Raw genomic sequence first — 17,911 nt, forward strand, 5'->3', positions numbered from 1 at the left:
TTAAAGTGTTGGGATGCAATATTGTAAATAAATGAAAATTGAACATTTAAATCCAAAATATCACCTTATAACAAGGTCCAATGTCATTTTTTTCTTCAGAGTGAGTTCATTGTCATCCAACATCAGAAGCAAAGGGTTTCTGCTATATGTAAACAATCGTGCCACAGCACCATGATAAAAGAGCCACCATGCTTTCATATGTATATAGTATATGTATATGTATGTATATATTATAGATGTTACATATGTAAGTAGTACTGTAGAAATCTTTCGTATAGTCTCCATCAGTGAACATCTCTGAATCATAATAAGAACTTCAAATATTATTCAGGAAATGTGGCCCTGTTTTGCATAATTGAATATGAAAAACGCTCACTGGAGTTTCAACTTCCTGTCGGGTTGTACTTCGTTTCACTCAAGAGTTGTGGCGGAAAAGAGGCACAAAAAATCCACCATTGATTGTTAGCGTGGCAAGCTCATGTTGGCAAGTAAGGGTTGGATACAACAGGTTGACATGGAACAAAACAGTCGTACAAAAATATCGTTATGGCGATGTTGCCTCAAATACAGATCAATGTTGGGTGTTGTCGCCCTAAATAAAATTCAAATTGGTGGAAATTTTTTTTTTTATACACATCGCAAATTTTGGCAATAACCAGTCACGTGATATGAAATGAGTTTTTTACAAGGTAAGGCTAAGACATCCTGCTGTGCTTCTGCCAGTTGTTTGCTTTTATTCATTTTCTGGCCTTTGTTCCTAGTACAGCCACTGATTTACAAACCTGCAAACTAATAGCGATGCAAACCCTGTCTTCTATTTCCTCCATAAATAACAGTTATGTCTATCAATTCCGGTAATGTCACCTTTTATATCACCTTAACTAGGTCAGTCATGTTAGGTGCTTAAGATTACTCCCCAATTACCTATCATCTCATGATGTGCTTATTTTGGCAAGTGTTGGAGAAAAATGGGTCAACTGGACTTCAGCTTGTTTGCTTCAAGCTGTCATCGTTGGATGTGACATTCTTCCTGGAATAGAAAGACAAATTGTTGGTATCATTTTTGTCTCGATACTATGCATGTAATTACATGTGCTCATGAGAATTTCTACTCTTAATTGTGACAACTGTGCACTGTCATTTTATTAGTCAGGTCTGACATCATGCATTGATAAAGCTCAATAGATTGCCACCCTTCAAAGAGTCGCTTTCTGTATCAGAGCCACCGGTGTTCAGCACAACATACAACTGTAGTAACAACGATAGTTATCTTGTTTTCTTTTGTCCATTATTCCGCTGTGCGGCCCTGAGAAGTTGCTCATCACTTTTCACAACTTTTTACGCATGATAAGACTAGTTTCCTGCCTTGTGGCGGAATCTAGACTTCCTGTTGGCTGAAATCCCAAGGCTGCCCTATAGCAGTGTTTCTCAGGTGTGGGTTAAAAAACTTGGAGCTCAGAAGGAAACTTCCTGCTGTACATGCCATACTTGAAGTCATATCTGCTGCACTTCGACCCTTCCTCACATCGAGATCAGCAGATGACTGCAGGGCAGTGTGGCATTAAGTCGTTCAAAGGTTCAAAGAGTGGATTACCTCCTGTGACTGTTTCTTTTAAACCGTTCTTTCTGGCTTGTTTAAATGTTGGATGGAGTATGTTGCCACAGATTTTTTTTAATACCGGGTAGGTTTGAAAGTGTGCTGCTCTACTACTTTGACTCACGTTATGGGAACTGGTGCGCAACTATTTAATTCGCTCACTTTTTGAAAAACTGATATTCCCTGGCCTTGAATGTGTCAGTTGTCTTCGATCGGACTGAACACTCTCCACTAGGTTTTAGTCCCTACCTTCTGCTATTTGCTGTAGTTCTATTTTATGTTCTTGTCAACGTAGTTAAATGGATAGACTTCATTTAAACCATTTTGTCGGTGTACCTACAGGATAACTTGGTATTTCAGTGATTGTCTCATTGATGTCTAGATGGTTGAATCTCACCCTGCTAGTGTGATACAGCAGGTGCAGCTAAGCTCATGACTGAACACAGTAGCTTGGAGTCAGTTTCAGTTGTTGAAAGATGAGAGTGGTGCAGCAACTTGTGGCAGTGTAGTTCTGTCAGTAATAAGAGGCTTGAATAAATATTGGATCCAGGAAGCTTCTGTGAACTGGGATGGCTTGGTGACTTTCAGAGCTGCTTCTTCTGCTGAAGTGGGATGTGTGTCTGTTGGTAACTAGGAATCAAGAAGAGAAATGATGTATGGTCTTAAAGCGCAACTGTGTGCTTGTGAGGGTTTTCATTTTATTCCAGTGATAAGTTGGGGTGAGTATCAACTAGTATCATGATATGTAGGTCACGATACGATATTATCACACATGGCGATAGTACAATGAATTGCAATATTCTATGTTAGGGCTGCATGATATTGGAAAAAAATGATTGTAATTGTTATGATTTATTTTTCTTTGTGATATATATTGCAATATTAACACAAACTGACAGAAATTCCCACCAAATAACCCTTGAACAGTGAGAAATGGAAAGAATTGGATTGATTCTCACAAGTGGTTTTGAAACAACCAACAAATTGCCAGGTAGTTAAAAATGATGAAAATATGGGAAATAAATAAGAAAAATAAAACGTACTGTGTAATTCAGTTACCAGGGATATTGCCGGCTGATTGAGTTCCCTTGCAATACTGGACTTCTAATAAACGTCATTATCATTGTTAGTAGTAATAGTAGTAGTTTTGAACAGCAAAGTACTCATCTTCATGCAACGGAACTAGTGTCGATGGGACAGGTTATTTATTAGATGTATAGCTGAATTAACTTTAGACCATGAGTGACGTACTGTGTGACCAAAACCACTGCTGCCTGTAAGCAGGTCTTTTTGAGTTGAGAGGTTACTGCATCAGTGATATTTCTTCCGTTTACTTCAGGTTGTGGCAATAACAGCGAGACACTGTCGGCACGGTACAGATCACCTACAGTACAAGAATAGGTGATGCAAAATAGTTCTATATTTCTGACATTGATTTAAATGTGGGGACTTCTAACTCCTCCATTGTAGAATGTTTCTCCCTCATTAGCTACTGAACTGATGGCTCAGTGGCTCGCAGTGTCAAACCTGGAGATCCTGGCCTGCCCTGTGATGTCACTATTGCACATGCGCACATCGCGGTAACAATGTTTGAAGCGATTATCGTGCAGCCCTACTGCGCTTTCATAGTTATTGCAGGCATTAGACACTGCATGTCATCCATCATAACATCAGGGGTTTCAAGATTGTCTAGCTCAAACTCCTGAAGATGTCTCAAAGCGTTGTAACCACTGTAAGTGAGAACATAAAGGATAAAGTACCCTGAATACTAATGACTGGGTCTTTATCATGTATGCCCTATTCCTCAATTGTCCTTTCCAGTACATCTTCGATGTTGCTGCCGGTGTGGCTTTCATGCATTGCCCTCATCTGCCACACATGTAAAACCATTTCCCAGTAGTCGGAGAGGTAGTGAGGCGTTATGGTAACACATGACTTGGTCACTCTGGATGTCCATCCGTGACACATCAGGGCAACTCTTCTTCATTATTTTGGCCTGCCAAAAATCGGCTTTCCTCACACTAGTAATAAGTTGCATTTTCTGCATCAATTAATTTCCCACTTGTTCTGGTTTAGCCACATACCTCACATGGCTCTTCTTCCTACTCCTCAGGTGGCGACAGACAAAGTTGCTGGTAAGCTGAGTTCTACTCTCTCATGGGTCAAGAACTCTGTGTCCCACACGGTCAGTCAGATGGCTAGCCAGGTGGCCACGCCTACGTCCCTGCCGACCACCGCTACCTCATCATCCACATCTCTGTCCTCGCCCGTGCTCTCTCCGTCCTCACCTCCACAGCTCAGTCCAGATGATGTGGAGCTTCTTGCTAAGCTTGAGGAACAGAACAGGTAAAACAAGTCACTTCATATCATTGCTTTGTGTCAATTATTACATCATTTTAGATAAGTACTTAATTTATATATAATTTTTTGGTCTCCAACATAACGTTTTGGAGGACAAACGTACTGTATGAACGGATGCATCAGGGACTCATCTGGGAGGGTGAGGAATATAATATTTGTTACATAGAAATGTAATTTCATCATAAGGCATGCAATAGATTCATAACTTCATCAGCCAGTAACAATAGATTCGGCTGGTATCTTTCAATGTACAGTTGAGGTTTCAGCGTGTGCTGTGAATGTAATTGAAACTTATTATTTTTTAAATGCATTATTCCAAGTATATTTTGGTTTGTGTTGTTTGAGGGTAGCCAGACAGTAGTTTAATATGCTGCTTTGCATAATAGTTTCTACTAAATGGAATGCAAATTTGTACCAGTTTAACCTGTGTGTAGTTTATTAATACACAGGGGTGTCTTCTAAAGAGGGGGGGTCACTTTTAGATGGCAACATGTCCTGTTACAAGTACGAATATGTTTGCCTCGGTGTCAGAAAGGTTGAGACAAATTTTATCTGACCTAGTATAAATCACGTGTGCTTTGTCTGGTTGTTCACTGCTATTGTACTGTACGGTTCCTTCGGAGGGTGACACATCAGCCCACTGGCAGCTTTGTAAATTCCTCCCTTGTTGAGACCTCTCCCATGGAGAGAGGGGTCACTGTGCAACTCACAGTTGAGCTCCTGTCACTCAGCTCTCAGAGAGGAAGACAGGAGAGCTGTTGTTTAATGCAACAGTTGTGACTCACCAGTCAACCCATCACTGGTGCGACTCCAGAATGTGAAGTGAGAGTTGTGTCAGTGCTTGTTAATCCGTCTGCTAATATGGTGTAGATATGCTATCAATAGCTGAGGCTATGTTGAAGACCTCGTCGGAAAACTTGTTTATTTTCAACCAACATCTGTTTGGCAGCAGTTGTAGTGGTAACAGGCCTTTAAGACATGTGACCTTTAACCTCTGCAACCACCCTCAGCTGTGCGTGTACATGAAAGGCATTCTCTTGCTCGCTCATACACATGTATAATGAAGCCCATCCTGGTGTTACAACGTGGCTTATTAATGGTTGTGCATTCGGGTTTAGAAGTTGAACTACAGATAAAAAACAAACAAAAAATAAAAAACTGAGGCCCTGTGATGATGTCTGCATGACGTACAATGTAGCGTTGTATTCGAGGAGCCCTTTGTACCCGACCCAGTTGATAACAAGTGCAGGCATTTGTTCAATAGTCCCACACAGACAGGGGACGCTGAGTTTAACTCCTACAGTCAGTAGATCAGATCACCATTTCTTCACTGAATCTGCAACATGTGGAATTCATCATGAGTTTGTCCTGGTAAGACACTTTGCTTTAGACTTTTCTTCTCTTTAAAACCGTTGATGCACGCAGTGAATAGGTGATTTCAGACTTATTCTGAGTTTGGAACTCCTTTTTAATTTATGGAATGTTTTTAAAAGGATTAAAATACAACCTCTGCCTCACTGTTGACGGTCTGTGAATAATTAGTTATTCTGTTGAGGTCATCAAATTCTAACCAAGCAGCTGGACACATGTTTCCATAATTCACTTGTTTGCTTCCTGCCAGAGACACGAACCCAAGAGGGGATCTGTGTGGCAGGCTGCTCTCCCTGGCCTTGTACTTCACTCCCTCCCACTAGATCCAAATTTGGCTGTAACCCTAGACATACTAGGAGCACAGTCTGTGACGTCAGAGGAACCCAGGCTGGGGCCTCTGCCTTTTTCCAAGATCAGGTGTCTGAGCCTTTGTGTGTCTGTCAGGATCCTCTTGCTGTGGACAATTTAGAGGTTAACTCTCTGCCCATGTACCACAACAACACTCAAGTATGAGTCATTGAAAAAAAAAAGTAACATGAGTACAGTATTAAATTCCAACGCTTTAAAAATTCTACAAGAAAGTAGGCATATCAAGGATGTAGCAGTTCAAGAGAAGATTAAGCTCTCAAGGTCAGAGAAACAGTTAAGATGGACAGTGGAGCATTTTATTTTAGCAGATTTTTTTACTTTTGAACACAGGCTCAGTGTTAGTCAACATTTCCAAACATAATGAGACAGCAAAGCCCGAACCGTCCTGCGAAACTCAATACCGAATGAATTATTAACAAGTGCTCTGTTGACCGTGGATATACGTTTTGACAACCACCGATTCCACATTGTCATTCCACATGTCTAGTTGAAGAAGATTGTCTGTCAAGGTGCATGACCTCTATGTAGTCATCTTTGTTCAAACTATTATTGGTCTCAGAACATGTCAGAGTGTTTGTTGTCATTATGATAGCAGCACTGTATGCAGCCCAGGTAACTGCAAGAAAAGCAAATGTTTCACTATCTAAAGCTAAAGGGTGAAGCGACGAGACTCAAAGAGTCTTAAAAAAGGAGATGTTGATTTTTTTCCGATCAATGTCAGTTGAAAAATAACTCAAATTTGTGTGAAAATATTACATATTCATTGTATTTGAATTGTGTTTCTGGAATATGTCTGAATGAGTGGACCTGTTACAGCAGTGTTACATGTGGCTGAAATGTGAGCCTTGAAACATGAACACTGACCAACAACCGTTAGAGTTGTTAGTAGCCATTATTCTTGCGTAAAAAGTTGTATTCTGCATTTTGTTTTGGTAGTGCAAAAATGGTGACTAATGATAGTGAAGTTTGTAGTGTCTGTGAATGCTCTGTAATTAACTGGTGCCCTGATACAGCTTTCTTTATATTTGCTGGGGTCCTAAAGCAAGATCAAGCACCAAAAAGTGAAAACTGAATTGCTTTGTTATTCCCAGGAGTGCTCTGTGTGTATATCAATGAAGGCTGTTGACAACCGTATGATAACACCGGCCCCAAATATCACCATCAGGCTGCTGGAGACAGACAGTAAATCACTCCGCTCCATGAATGGCTCCCGGCGCAACAGTGGCTCCTCTCTGGTGTCCAGCTCCTCGGCCTCCTCCAACCTCTCACACCTGGAGGAGGACACATGGATCCTGTGGGGCCGAATCGTCAATGAGTGGGAGGAAGTGCGCAAGAAGAAAGAGAAGCAGCTCAAGGTGAGAGTCTCGCACAGACCTGCTGAGAAGCTTACGGAAACGTGTCAGAGCTTAATGAGACAGGTGTCATTCAAGTCAAGGCTTCTACTTCCTAGTTATATAACAAGAATGTGCTGCGGTAATACTTTTCCCATAAGTGACTTTTGTCTTTCCTGGTACTAGTTTCAGTCTATAAACAAAATACGATCCTCCTCATTTGCTGGTAAGAAAGCGTGTGAAGTTGTATTATGACGCAGCCTTGTTTACACTCTAATTCTCAGGGTGGGATTACGTACTTGAGTTTTCCTAGGGAGAAGTATCTTCTTCACTTTTGAGATTTGCCGGCACCTACGTGAGAATTAAGGAATACCAGGAATGCTTTGTGTATTTTCAGCTAGTAACAATGGTGGTCAAATCAGCAAATAAGACTTGCTACAAGTAGTATAATAGTATTTTATTTATAGTGTAGTAAGTATTTTCTTTGTTTATGGAGATAGAAATGTTACGAAACCATTGTATTAGCTTAGTCATTTTTATGGATTATTGACGTCACTGCTGTGTGACATTTGCTTTTATTTTAGTCTTTGTCATTCTTAGGATATGGTTAAGATTGAGGATTGACTGTGAGGGTTAAGGGTTGAGGATTTAGGGAGGAATCGCTCCAAGAGTCTCTTGTCCAAGTGACCCGGACATCCTATCCATTTATGAGAAAATGCTGCTTCCTCATATGTAGTAAGTTGTCAGCATTGAGGCATTCTTAGAATAAATACAACTTCTTTCACTTGTTTAGTTCAGGAAAAACAATTATTTCCCACTTGCCCATTGCACTGGTTTTAAAAGTAAATATACAGTCGATTAAATAAGTGCATGAATATGTCAAATAAATAAGAAGTTGAAATGTGACTAAGAGGAAAATGGCATATCATTTTAAAGGTTTCTGTGACTTTTTCCTAGTGCATGTAAAATGGTTTTTAATAGTCTGAGGTTATAAGTGCAAAACAGATTTCTTTCGTAGAAATGGGGATGGATCTTTGCTGCCCCCTTCAGTGTTATTGTTGATGACCCCTTTCCGTCAACACTCCAAATTCCTGTTACTCAAGAAAAATCTTCATTTCTGTAGACCAAACAATGAGCAGGTTGCCCGCACTGCGTGCATAAATGGGGAAATCCTTTGACAAAGAACAGGAGTGGTTGTGCAATCAAATAAAAAGAGAAGTCGTAATAGCAGGGAGATGAAACTGGGCTGGACCTACTGAGGCACCAGCACAGAGATGGTGTAGACTTGCCAGTTGTTCTTAAATATCTCATCAAACCACATGGCGACAACTAAATCAGTCAGCTTGAAATGCTTATGTTGTGTTGTGGGAAGAACTATAAACCAGAAGCAGTGGTTTTCTAAACTCGGGGAGATCCCCTGCTTGTCGCCTGTGTGGGTGGATCTCTGCCACAAAGGCACCCTGGACTGAACAGATGCACACACACATTCAGACTGACAGGAAATTGCTTAATCAAATCGTGTGAGCAGCTGGAATATATGGAAGCTTAACAATCCGTCAGCATGTCACGAAAACCAGACGGGACTGAGTATGTTAGCACATGGGCGGTCCACACACGTTCCATAAACGTTGAAGGTGTCATTCATCACTTCTGTTTTTTTCACCAGGATCTTGTCAGAAAAGGAATCCCTCATCACTTCCGTGCAATTGTGTGGCAGTTGCTATGTAATGCCCAGAACATGCCCATTAAAGATCAGTACTCGGAGCTCTTGAAGATGACCTCACCCTGCGAGAAGCTCATTCGCAGAGACATCGCCCGCACATATCCCGAGCATGACTTCTTCAAGGAGAAGGACAGTCTAGGCCAGGAAGTGCTCTTCAATGTCATGAAGGTACAATCTGTGACGTTTGTCCAAAACATGTTGACGTCAAACATTTGTTTTCTCAGGCGTATTCTCTGGTGGACCGGGAGGTCGGTTATTGCCAAGGAAGTGCCTTTATTGTGGGACTGTTGCTCATGCAGGTTTGTTTCCTAATCCACCTTACAAATGATGGAGTCAAAAGAGAATGTGTGAGCAGTTGATCAATAAATTGCCCTGTAAATCATGTATGCTGGATTCACTAATTTCACATCAAAGTGTAACCCACGATTGTCTGGATCCAGTAAAACATTTTTATCCATCATTCCATCAATATGCTCATTTCCTTCCAGGCAAGTGTTTTCAGCATTTCATTAATTTCCTGTTTGTAACTAGATGCCAGAAGAGGAGGCTTTCTGTGTGTTTGTGAAGTTGATGCAGGACTACAGATTACGAGAGCTCTTTAAACCCAGCATGGCTGAGCTGGGCCTCTGCATGTACCAGTTTGAGTGTATGATTCAGGTAAACACTGTACCCCTAACCATTAAATGGGGATCATAATAGAAAATCAAATTATGAATATCTCGACAGGAACATCTCCCAGAGCTTCACATTCATTTTCAAGCTCAGAGCTTTCACACCTCTATGTACGCCTCCTCATGGTTTCTCACCATCTTCCTCACCTCTTTCCCGCTGCCTGTTGCCACAAGGATCTTCGACATCTTCATGTGTGAGGTCAGTCACTTCCAGATTTAAACCTGCATGTAAAAGAAGTTGATGCTCTAAATTTTCATCATCTGTTTTGCAGACATTTAGGATTTATATAGGGGGCTTAAAATGAGGGGGGAAAAGCATGAGATAAGAGAAATGAGATCTAATAAACAAACAATGCAAACTGCGTTGTTAATCTAGAGGGATTTCCTTGTTTGTATTTTTAAGATGTCAAATAAGCCAAATGCTCCCAAATGGAAGGCCAGTTTGATGAACATAATGGTAAATTAAATCCAGTAAAAAAAAATCTTATACTGAACGAGTATTGCTGATGTCTTTACAATACTAAGCTAATGAAACGGTGCCCTCTGGTGGAGATAAGGCGCACATCACAATCTATGCAAATACTGGACACATTCTGAAATCATGATGAATCGTTTTGAAAAAAAATGTTTTTATTTTCTTTTGAAGGGACTTGAAATAGTGTTTCGTGTGGGCATGGCTATTCTTCAGATGAACCAAACAGAACTCATCCAACTGGACATGGAGGGAATGTTACAGGTAAATGTTACAGGCCATATTTAAGTGTGAGATGTTAAATGTGAAAAAAGTGATCCTCTGTTTGCATGTAATGCTTGAATTGTTTCTTGGGTGGGGCCAGTGTGTCAGAGTAAATATTGACGCTTACATGGTGAGTCTGTTTCAGACCAGATCCTGAAAGGATGCACTGATACATTGTTACATAACTCGCTCCACCGTTCCACCTGAACCATCACATTCACCACTCATTCATGCAGCGCAGATTCTCATACACATGGTGCACCTTCCTAAAAGGAGAAGCTGCACCACACCTACATCTTTGTTGACACATAATGGCCCCGCCAGGTTTCTGAGCACGTGACAGAGTTCTCTGTGAATCGGTGGTCACAGAAATGCCTTAGTGAGACTGCACAGTGTGTTTTTGTTTGACATCACATTTTTGTGTGACGGGCGAATTATCATTTATGTATTCAACAGCACTTTCAGAGAGTCGTCCCACACCAATTCGACAGCGGACCAGATAAGGTCATCCAGATGGCTTATCAGGTCAAATACAATGCCAAGAAGATGAAAAAGTAAGTGAAGCTTCAGAGTGTTTGCAAAATTGTGCTGCAAATGTTTTCACTCCATCAGCCACCCATTTCCTTTGGCTAAAATATCTAATCCTATGGGCGCAGTCTAAAAAATGAGGCCCAGATTTCCATGTCCCCGGAAAACTACAAGTGTGACAGAGTCCTTCCCCAGAGTGTGGGGTGAAGTAGAATTGTTAAAATGTGCTCTGCCATCCCCTGGACCAACACTTAGACATATCTTCAAGAAATTTGACTTTTTCTATTGAAAAACTTTGGGTTTTGGCTTCATACCAGTGTCACTACTAAGTGTAATAATCATCCAAGACAATGGTTGGTTGAGTATTATGGATGAACATATGGCTTCACCTGTGACTGGTCATTGGAGAACAAATCATACTGTATAAATGTTGCTGTCTTCTTCTTGTGAATGCTTCTCAGGTTGGAAAAGGAGTACACTACTATCAAAACAAAGGAGATGGAAGAGCAGGTGGAGATTAAGGTGAGTGTATTTTGTGTGTTGTTTGACTTAAAATGCTGTGTTTTGTTAAACATGATTTGGCTTGCAGAGGCTGAGAACGGAGAATCGCCTGCTGAAGCAGAGGATCGACACACTTGAGAAGGTGAGCGCTAAAGATAATCGACACCATTCATTAACTCATCATTCACTCACCCATTTCGTGACGGAGCCTTGTCCGTCGCTCACTGGGCTCGTTGTTTTCATTTCACATCGGAAAACTGCGTTTGCTCGAGTCGTGTGACGTCTAATAGCTGATACATGGCTATCAGGTTGAAGGTTGTCTTGGTAACTCTGCGAGTGGCACGAATGACTCCTAATAACACCACTAAAACCGATGCTTGAAAAAGAGCTTCTTGTAAACCTGGTTATTGTAAACTTTGCACGAGAGGTTGAAAAAGCATTGCGGATGCTGGCACCAAGCATGGGGGTGTGTCATGCCGGACTGCACTGGTGGTGCTTTCCAAATATGTGTTGCTTGAGTCGGTGGTTAATAAATAACAGCTGCTCATCTTAGTCACACCGAGGAACATTCTAACTCCACGCATGTTGACTTGACAACATGTTGCTTTTGATACTGTCCAGCTGCAGCACATCACGCTTGGCTTCAGGTTGAACTTTTCTGTTATTCTGTTTCATCCGCTGCTCCATTTCACCACATCTTTTCCACCACACTTGCATGCAATGTTCCTTTTTAACCCCTGAATGAAAACTATCTTGTGTTCAGTCTGTTTATTTGGAGTGAAAATGAACATTGCATTTCTCTTAAAAATCGGTTTTGTGTGCTTTAAACTGTTCTCTGGACTTTCTGTCTCTCTTGTCGATATCTCTGTTTTGTAGGAAAGTGCTTCCTTGGCAGATAGATTGATCCAGGTATACGTCCTCAATTTTCTTTCACCTTTTCACCTCTTCCCCCTTCTTCCGTCTGTCCTGTTAGCATTGCATGCTCATGATGTCAACAAATTTAAAATACGTGACATTGATTTGACAAATTAAATTACTTCTCCATGTATTAATTGTATAAAGAAAAAAAGTGTCAGGATGAAATGAACCACAAATAAACATTGCTAATGTTACAAACAGCATGCCCTCTCTAAAAACCCAGCCCCTCATGCCATCCTCTGACTTGCCCATTGCGCCGTGCCGCTTCACTTGTCTTGTTCATTCCTCAATTGGTTACGTCCCAAGGGACAAGTGACCCGAGCTCAAGAGGCTGAGGAGAACTACCTAGTCAAGCGGGAGCTGGCCACAGTCAAACAGCAGAGCGAGGAGGCCGGCGCTCAGCTGGAGCAGGCCAAGAAAACCATATTGCAGCTACAGCAACAGCCGCAAGCGGTAAGATGAGCAGCGGAGTCCGAAGGGGCAGGTCAACATGAGTCGCGCCCTCGTCTCAGCAGTCACAGAACCTTTTTTATTTAGTTTTGCTGTGGAATCACCTCCCAATCCCACTTGGAAGATGCGTTTATAATCACATGCGGTTATTCATTTGCACATTTTCACCAGTGTTTTTCAACCTGTTTTTTTTTTTTTTTTTTTTTGAAAGAATCTCTGGGCACACCACGAGTGGAAGCTTAGTAGCACGATTGTGCTTTTATTTTCTGATACATTTTAGTCACTCTTGACTTTGATGGCATACTAGTTGCTGAAAATAATACATTAAAATAATAATAAAAATAATAAAAAAGGTGTGACTAATCAAGAATACAACTTGGATTTTAAACTACTGCACTGTTACAAAGCATCATGAGCGGTGGGAGCATTTTTGCCATGCTGATGTGACCTTTACTCCCCGGGTTGAAAGGTTCTGTTCAAAAAGACAGAGAGTGTCATTTTCATCAAGTAATTGAAATGAAACTTCATATTCTGCTCCATAACTTGACACAAGCTATAGAGTGCAATGCTGATGCTAGATCTTTGACGTGTTTGTGTTAAAGGTGTTGGGAAAATAGACAACCTCGCTGGTGCTCAGCTTTCATGTTGAATGAACTCTTGTCAAACTTGTGCACAATATCGTCTAGTGTTGGCTTAAACAAAAAACGGCACCTTTTAACCATCAAAATAATAATAATAATAAAAAATATAAAAAGATGCTCTTTGGTTTTTATCAAGCAAGGAAAGTAATTTCGCCATAGATGGGACGGTGTTGTACTGCAGACAGTGTGCTGTGGAACACGGCTCGTGAAGCGTCGGAACAAAACCTCTCACACTTGGCTCACTGGTCTGTTTTGCTATGCATGAATTCAGATTGCTACAGCGGGCGCTACACAGCTCAGCCGCCATTTATATGATCCGTGACGTTTTCTGAAATGCATTCATGAATCAGTAAGCAGTCATCTCACATGACGACCTCTTTGTGTTTCTATTGGCACGAGTCTGTGAATTATTGATGCTTTGATTTGCGATGATGCTGACATCTTTGTTTTACATAGTGTGCAGTCTTGCTTCACAACAAGCTTCTCTCAATATGTCTTGGCAGATGCAAAATGGTAAACAGTGTTGTGAGAGAGAATGATTCTGTACGCAGGTCATGGTGAATGCTGAACAATTTAATGTTTTCTCTGGTGTTTCATTGGAGTAAAGGTTATATTTGATGTCTTTTATTACTGTCTTCTGTTTACTCACTTGTACTTCTGATTGTAGAAGGGAGTCCCTCGCTACTCCGAGGAGTCTGTCCTGCAGCTGGAGAAAGAACTTGTTCAGGCTCGGCTGAAGGAGGCAGAGTCCCAGTGTGCTCTCAAGGAGATGCAAGATAAGATCCTGGACATGGAGAAAGTGTGTACCATCAAGTCCCTTCTCTCCATATATGTGCTGCACCCAAGTTCCAGTGCGATTATCATCATAGATATTTGTCTTGTTTATAACAGACCAACACATTTACTGGTTTATTATTTTTGGAAGTATCAATTCAGGTATATTTTAAAAACATTGTTTCATAATAGTTATTTCAAACAAGTGTGTTAAAAATCTCTACAAGCAGGAAGGAAGTTGTTCACGATGTCCACGTAAAAAACAAACAAGCATTTTTAACCTCCGTAACTCTTCAGGGTGCCTGAGGGTTCAAAGAACAAAGGTCTAATCATTTCATGCCAGCCAATTCAATTATTTCGATCGTGTTCTGTCATGTGTTCTAATTAAAGTGTTATTATTTCAGAGGAACACTTCGTTACCAGATGACACCAATGTGGCAAGACTGCAAGAGGAGTTGATCGGTGTCAAACTAAGGGAGGCGGAGGCTCTGACCAGCCTGAAAGAGCTGAGGCAGCAGGTCAGAGACCTGGAGGAGCACTGGCAGGTAGGAAACTACATTTCGCTTCTGAACAGGACAGGATGGAAGTAAATGCCTGGGGTGCTCTCTGCTCACTCGGTTGTCAGCGTCACTTGGCCCGCACTGCTGGACGCTGGAGGGACACTCCGAGGAAGAACGCTCTGAGCGAGCTGCAGGAAGAGCTCATGACGGTGAGACTGCGTGAGGCTGAGGCTCAGGCTGAGCTGCGGGAGACACGGCAGAGGATGCTGGAGCTGGAGACTCAGGTTGGAAAGCGCTTCATAGAACCCTAATGTTCAACTCTTAAGAAATCATAGCTTTAACTGTCACATGAGTTTAAGGGCTATTCAACAGGGGTTTTCAAAGTGTGGCACCCATGATTACTATTCCAAGTGTTATTGTTTTGCTTTGCTTTGAAAGATGTTTCAGCAACATATCTCAGGAACACCTTAACACATTTTCATGCATTTTAAAGCCATTGCATATTTTATACAGTTAGCTAACCAGATGACGCCTCATAGTAGCTACACTGCTGACATGCTTTAGCTTTTTTCATACATTTTAGTACTTTAAAACGTTGTAGCCAGTAACACATTTTGATCTTATATCTGGTCCCATAACACACTTTTCAAGATCGCTTCGTTTTATGCTTGCTCATATTAATTCAAACTCAATAGACCGCGATCCTTCCACGTTTCAGACGTAAGACGGCATTGTCACTCTACAGCCAATAGAGGGCGGCAGTGACCTCCAGATTGAGGAACTATGCACCCGTGACGGTTATTTACTTATCAGACTAATCAAACAGTTGAGTTCAATATATTTGTGAACCTCTGATTCCACAGAGTCAGATACACAGTAACCAGCTGCGGCGTGCAGAGCAGGAGGCGCGCTGCTTACAGGAACGTGTGCAAACATTGACCTCGCAAAACAAAGATTTGAACGTTCAGCTTCAAGAGATCAAGAGAAGACAAGCTGAGATTGAGTGCAAGGTATGAATCTGAGCGTCAAATAAGTTGAGTAGTTGGCTGGAACTGAGTCTTCACTCTTGTTTGTGTGCTACAGAGCAAAGAGGAGGTGATGGCAGTGAGGCTGCGGGAGGCTGACAACATCGCTGCTATGGCTGAACTTCAGCAACAGATCTCAGAGCTGGAAATTCAGGTTATTTCCCTTTGAATAATTACCTTCTTATACTCTACACGTGTGTCCTTCTTGTTTTCTGTGTGTTGAAAAACACCTCTTGAACACTCATTTCGAGCAAAAGCCGCCCCATTCCTCACACCTCTGACACCCCGACACTTTGGTTTTTCGCCTCACATCCTGCCTGTTTCTCTTGTGCTGTTTTTCAGATTAATTATGCAGCTTACTTCCTGGTCGTATACTGAGCTGGGACTTGCTGGTTCCTCTCAGCATAGTAAAATGTAGCCATACGTCATGTTATTTAGATTAAGGACCCTCAACTACATACTACTGCCTACACATTAAAATGAAATACTCAATTTAATGAGTAGGTAGTATCGACTGAAGAATGAATTGCAAAGGAGCAGTGGTTTACTGATGATGCATGTATGTATGAATCCTCACCCCTTTAAACTGCCTTGTTGGACAGGACGTAAAAACAAATCTCCACAACTTTAGCTGCCACATAGTGATGCCCGTTGCTTACTCTTATATACCCACTTTTTTCAGCAACGAGTAATCTAATGATACTATTTCAAAATCATTTATCCGATTACAGTTACTTATCCGGTACTGATGTGCTGTTTTGCCTTCTTTCAAAAGCTGAAAATAAATTCCTCTGCCTGTGCTACGGAGCGTGGAGATGCCACTGTGACTCCAGCCTGTGCTTTAGTGCAGCCAACAGACGTAACACACTGAGGCTTTGAGTACCGGTCTTTTAGTGGTCAGGGACATCTTAAAAAACACTTGCGGATGTCCTGCAATTTTATGTAAATTATTATGTGTCACATTGTTTTGTAAATCTGTGCATGTTTCTGGGAGTTCCTAAACAGATCTTTGTTTCTGTGTGATTTTAGGTCCAAATATTAACACATGTGTCACAATATAGTATGAGCTCTACATTTATACAGCAGAAGAAATGACCCCATACATGGCCATGTAAACAGTTTTGATTTGATATAAAAACCTCAAAATTGCCATTGAAATTTGTTGAGGTGATGAGGGCTGTTTTCGGAAGCTGCTAAATGTAACTTGCAAAAGAACTAATATACTTTTTAAGGTGGTAATCAGTCAGATCACTTTTTCAAAGTAACTGTGGCAACACTGCTGCTTCAACATAAGCACTTCCAGGTCTGCAACAAGAAAGCCGGTCTGTATTACCACACAGTTAGCTGAGGTTTAACATTTAAGAAATCAAAATCAGTAGTAGGACTGTCTTTTCCAAACATAGTTGAGACATGAAAAAGACATTTTCCAGGCTGAAGTCGTTTTTGTAATCGACTACATCTAAACTTAGCTTAAACTTAATCAGTAATAAATGCTACAAGTAAGCTGAATAATGTGCACTTGATCTGTTGCATGAACATGAGTGCCTTTGCTGTTTCTACTGCTCCTATTTCTACTATGACCACTACAACAAATACTACCGTATTTTCCGGACTACAAGCCGCAACATTTTTCTCGCGGTCTGAACCGTGCGGCTAATATATGAATTTTTACGAGGGATGCTCCAATCGATCGGCCACCGATTGTGAAAGGCTCTGACGTCATCGGCAATGACAGGCAGTGATCGGCATTCACCGATCACGCCGATCACAAAATCTGATCACATGTGACAGCCGGCTCTCAGATGAAGCACCGCCTGCGGTTTGTGATGCGTCTGCTCCACCCTGCCAACTCGCCGATCGCTTGGCAACGGCATGTCTAATGCGGAGACTTTTTTCAGTCCGTCATGTCAAGTTTGTATCCTGCAGCACATGCACGTTAAATGGCGTCAACACCACAAATTCAGTACGATATTTAAAACACCAGCACTTGAGGGAGCATAGTGAGTTTTCTGGTGCTTATGAAAGTGAAACTGTTAGAACCAGCTGTCATTCGCGGACACTCACCGGTCTGAGCGTGACATTGGAAACGCAAAGCATATTGCCCAAGAAATAATCATTAATTTCACCGTGCCAGATGAGCAGCCTTTCTCAGTGTGGCTTTAAGACGGAATCAACTGCAACCGAATTGGCTGCTGTCAGGTGTGTGTCAGATGCAGCGTTCGCGGTCCACCACCTGAATCTGAAACGTTTGCAAATGTCTAGAGTGGGAACTTTCATGAAAGAGGTTGAAGACAGCTGTTTCCACTGAGTGCTCTCCTTGTCTTTCGGAGCATCCCTCATTTTTACAGTCTAATGCTGGCAAAAATAATGAGCCTCCTCACATCTAACCGATGACATCACGGCCAGATTATTTAC

General features: G+C 41.5%; 1 protein-coding gene across 7 annotated transcripts in view; it reads left to right on the forward strand.

Annotated features, from left to right (window-relative positions):
• Positions 1 to 17,911, forward strand: part of evi5b (ecotropic viral integration site 5b) — a 30,302-nt gene that overhangs the window by 5,032 nt on the left and 7,359 nt on the right. For 3 of the 7 annotated variants that reach the window (XM_053869301.1, XM_053869315.1, XM_053869337.1), the window contains 17 exons: positions 3,711 to 3,943; positions 6,864 to 7,053; positions 8,696 to 8,920; positions 8,977 to 9,051; positions 9,284 to 9,409; positions 9,479 to 9,622; positions 10,070 to 10,159; positions 10,616 to 10,713; positions 11,149 to 11,209; positions 11,277 to 11,330; positions 12,065 to 12,097; positions 12,413 to 12,559; positions 13,865 to 13,996; positions 14,376 to 14,516; positions 14,597 to 14,755; positions 15,335 to 15,481; positions 15,555 to 15,650. In XM_053869301.1, the coding sequence (XP_053725276.1) occupies positions 3,711 to 3,943; positions 6,864 to 7,053; positions 8,696 to 8,920; positions 8,977 to 9,051; positions 9,284 to 9,409; positions 9,479 to 9,622; positions 10,070 to 10,159; positions 10,616 to 10,713; positions 11,149 to 11,209; positions 11,277 to 11,330; positions 12,065 to 12,097; positions 12,413 to 12,559; positions 13,865 to 13,996; positions 14,376 to 14,516; positions 14,597 to 14,755; positions 15,335 to 15,481; positions 15,555 to 15,650 (2,151 nt within the window). Of the gene's footprint in view, positions 1 to 3,710; positions 3,944 to 4,004; positions 4,098 to 5,181; positions 5,330 to 6,863; positions 7,054 to 8,695; positions 8,921 to 8,976; positions 9,052 to 9,283; positions 9,410 to 9,478; positions 9,623 to 10,069; positions 10,160 to 10,615; positions 10,714 to 11,148; positions 11,210 to 11,276; positions 11,331 to 12,064; positions 12,098 to 12,412; positions 12,560 to 13,864; positions 13,997 to 14,375; positions 14,517 to 14,596; positions 14,756 to 15,334; positions 15,482 to 15,554; positions 15,651 to 17,911 lie in introns of those variants that run through there. The other 4 variants (XM_053869357.1, XM_053869348.1, XM_053869309.1 and 1 more) reach the window with 4 other exon arrangements.

The sequence above is a fragment of the Synchiropus splendidus genome, chromosome 1 (assembly GCF_027744825.2).
Source record: "Synchiropus splendidus isolate RoL2022-P1 chromosome 1, RoL_Sspl_1.0, whole genome shotgun sequence".
Classification (NCBI taxonomy): Eukaryota; Metazoa; Chordata; class Actinopteri; order Syngnathiformes; family Callionymidae; genus Synchiropus; species Synchiropus splendidus.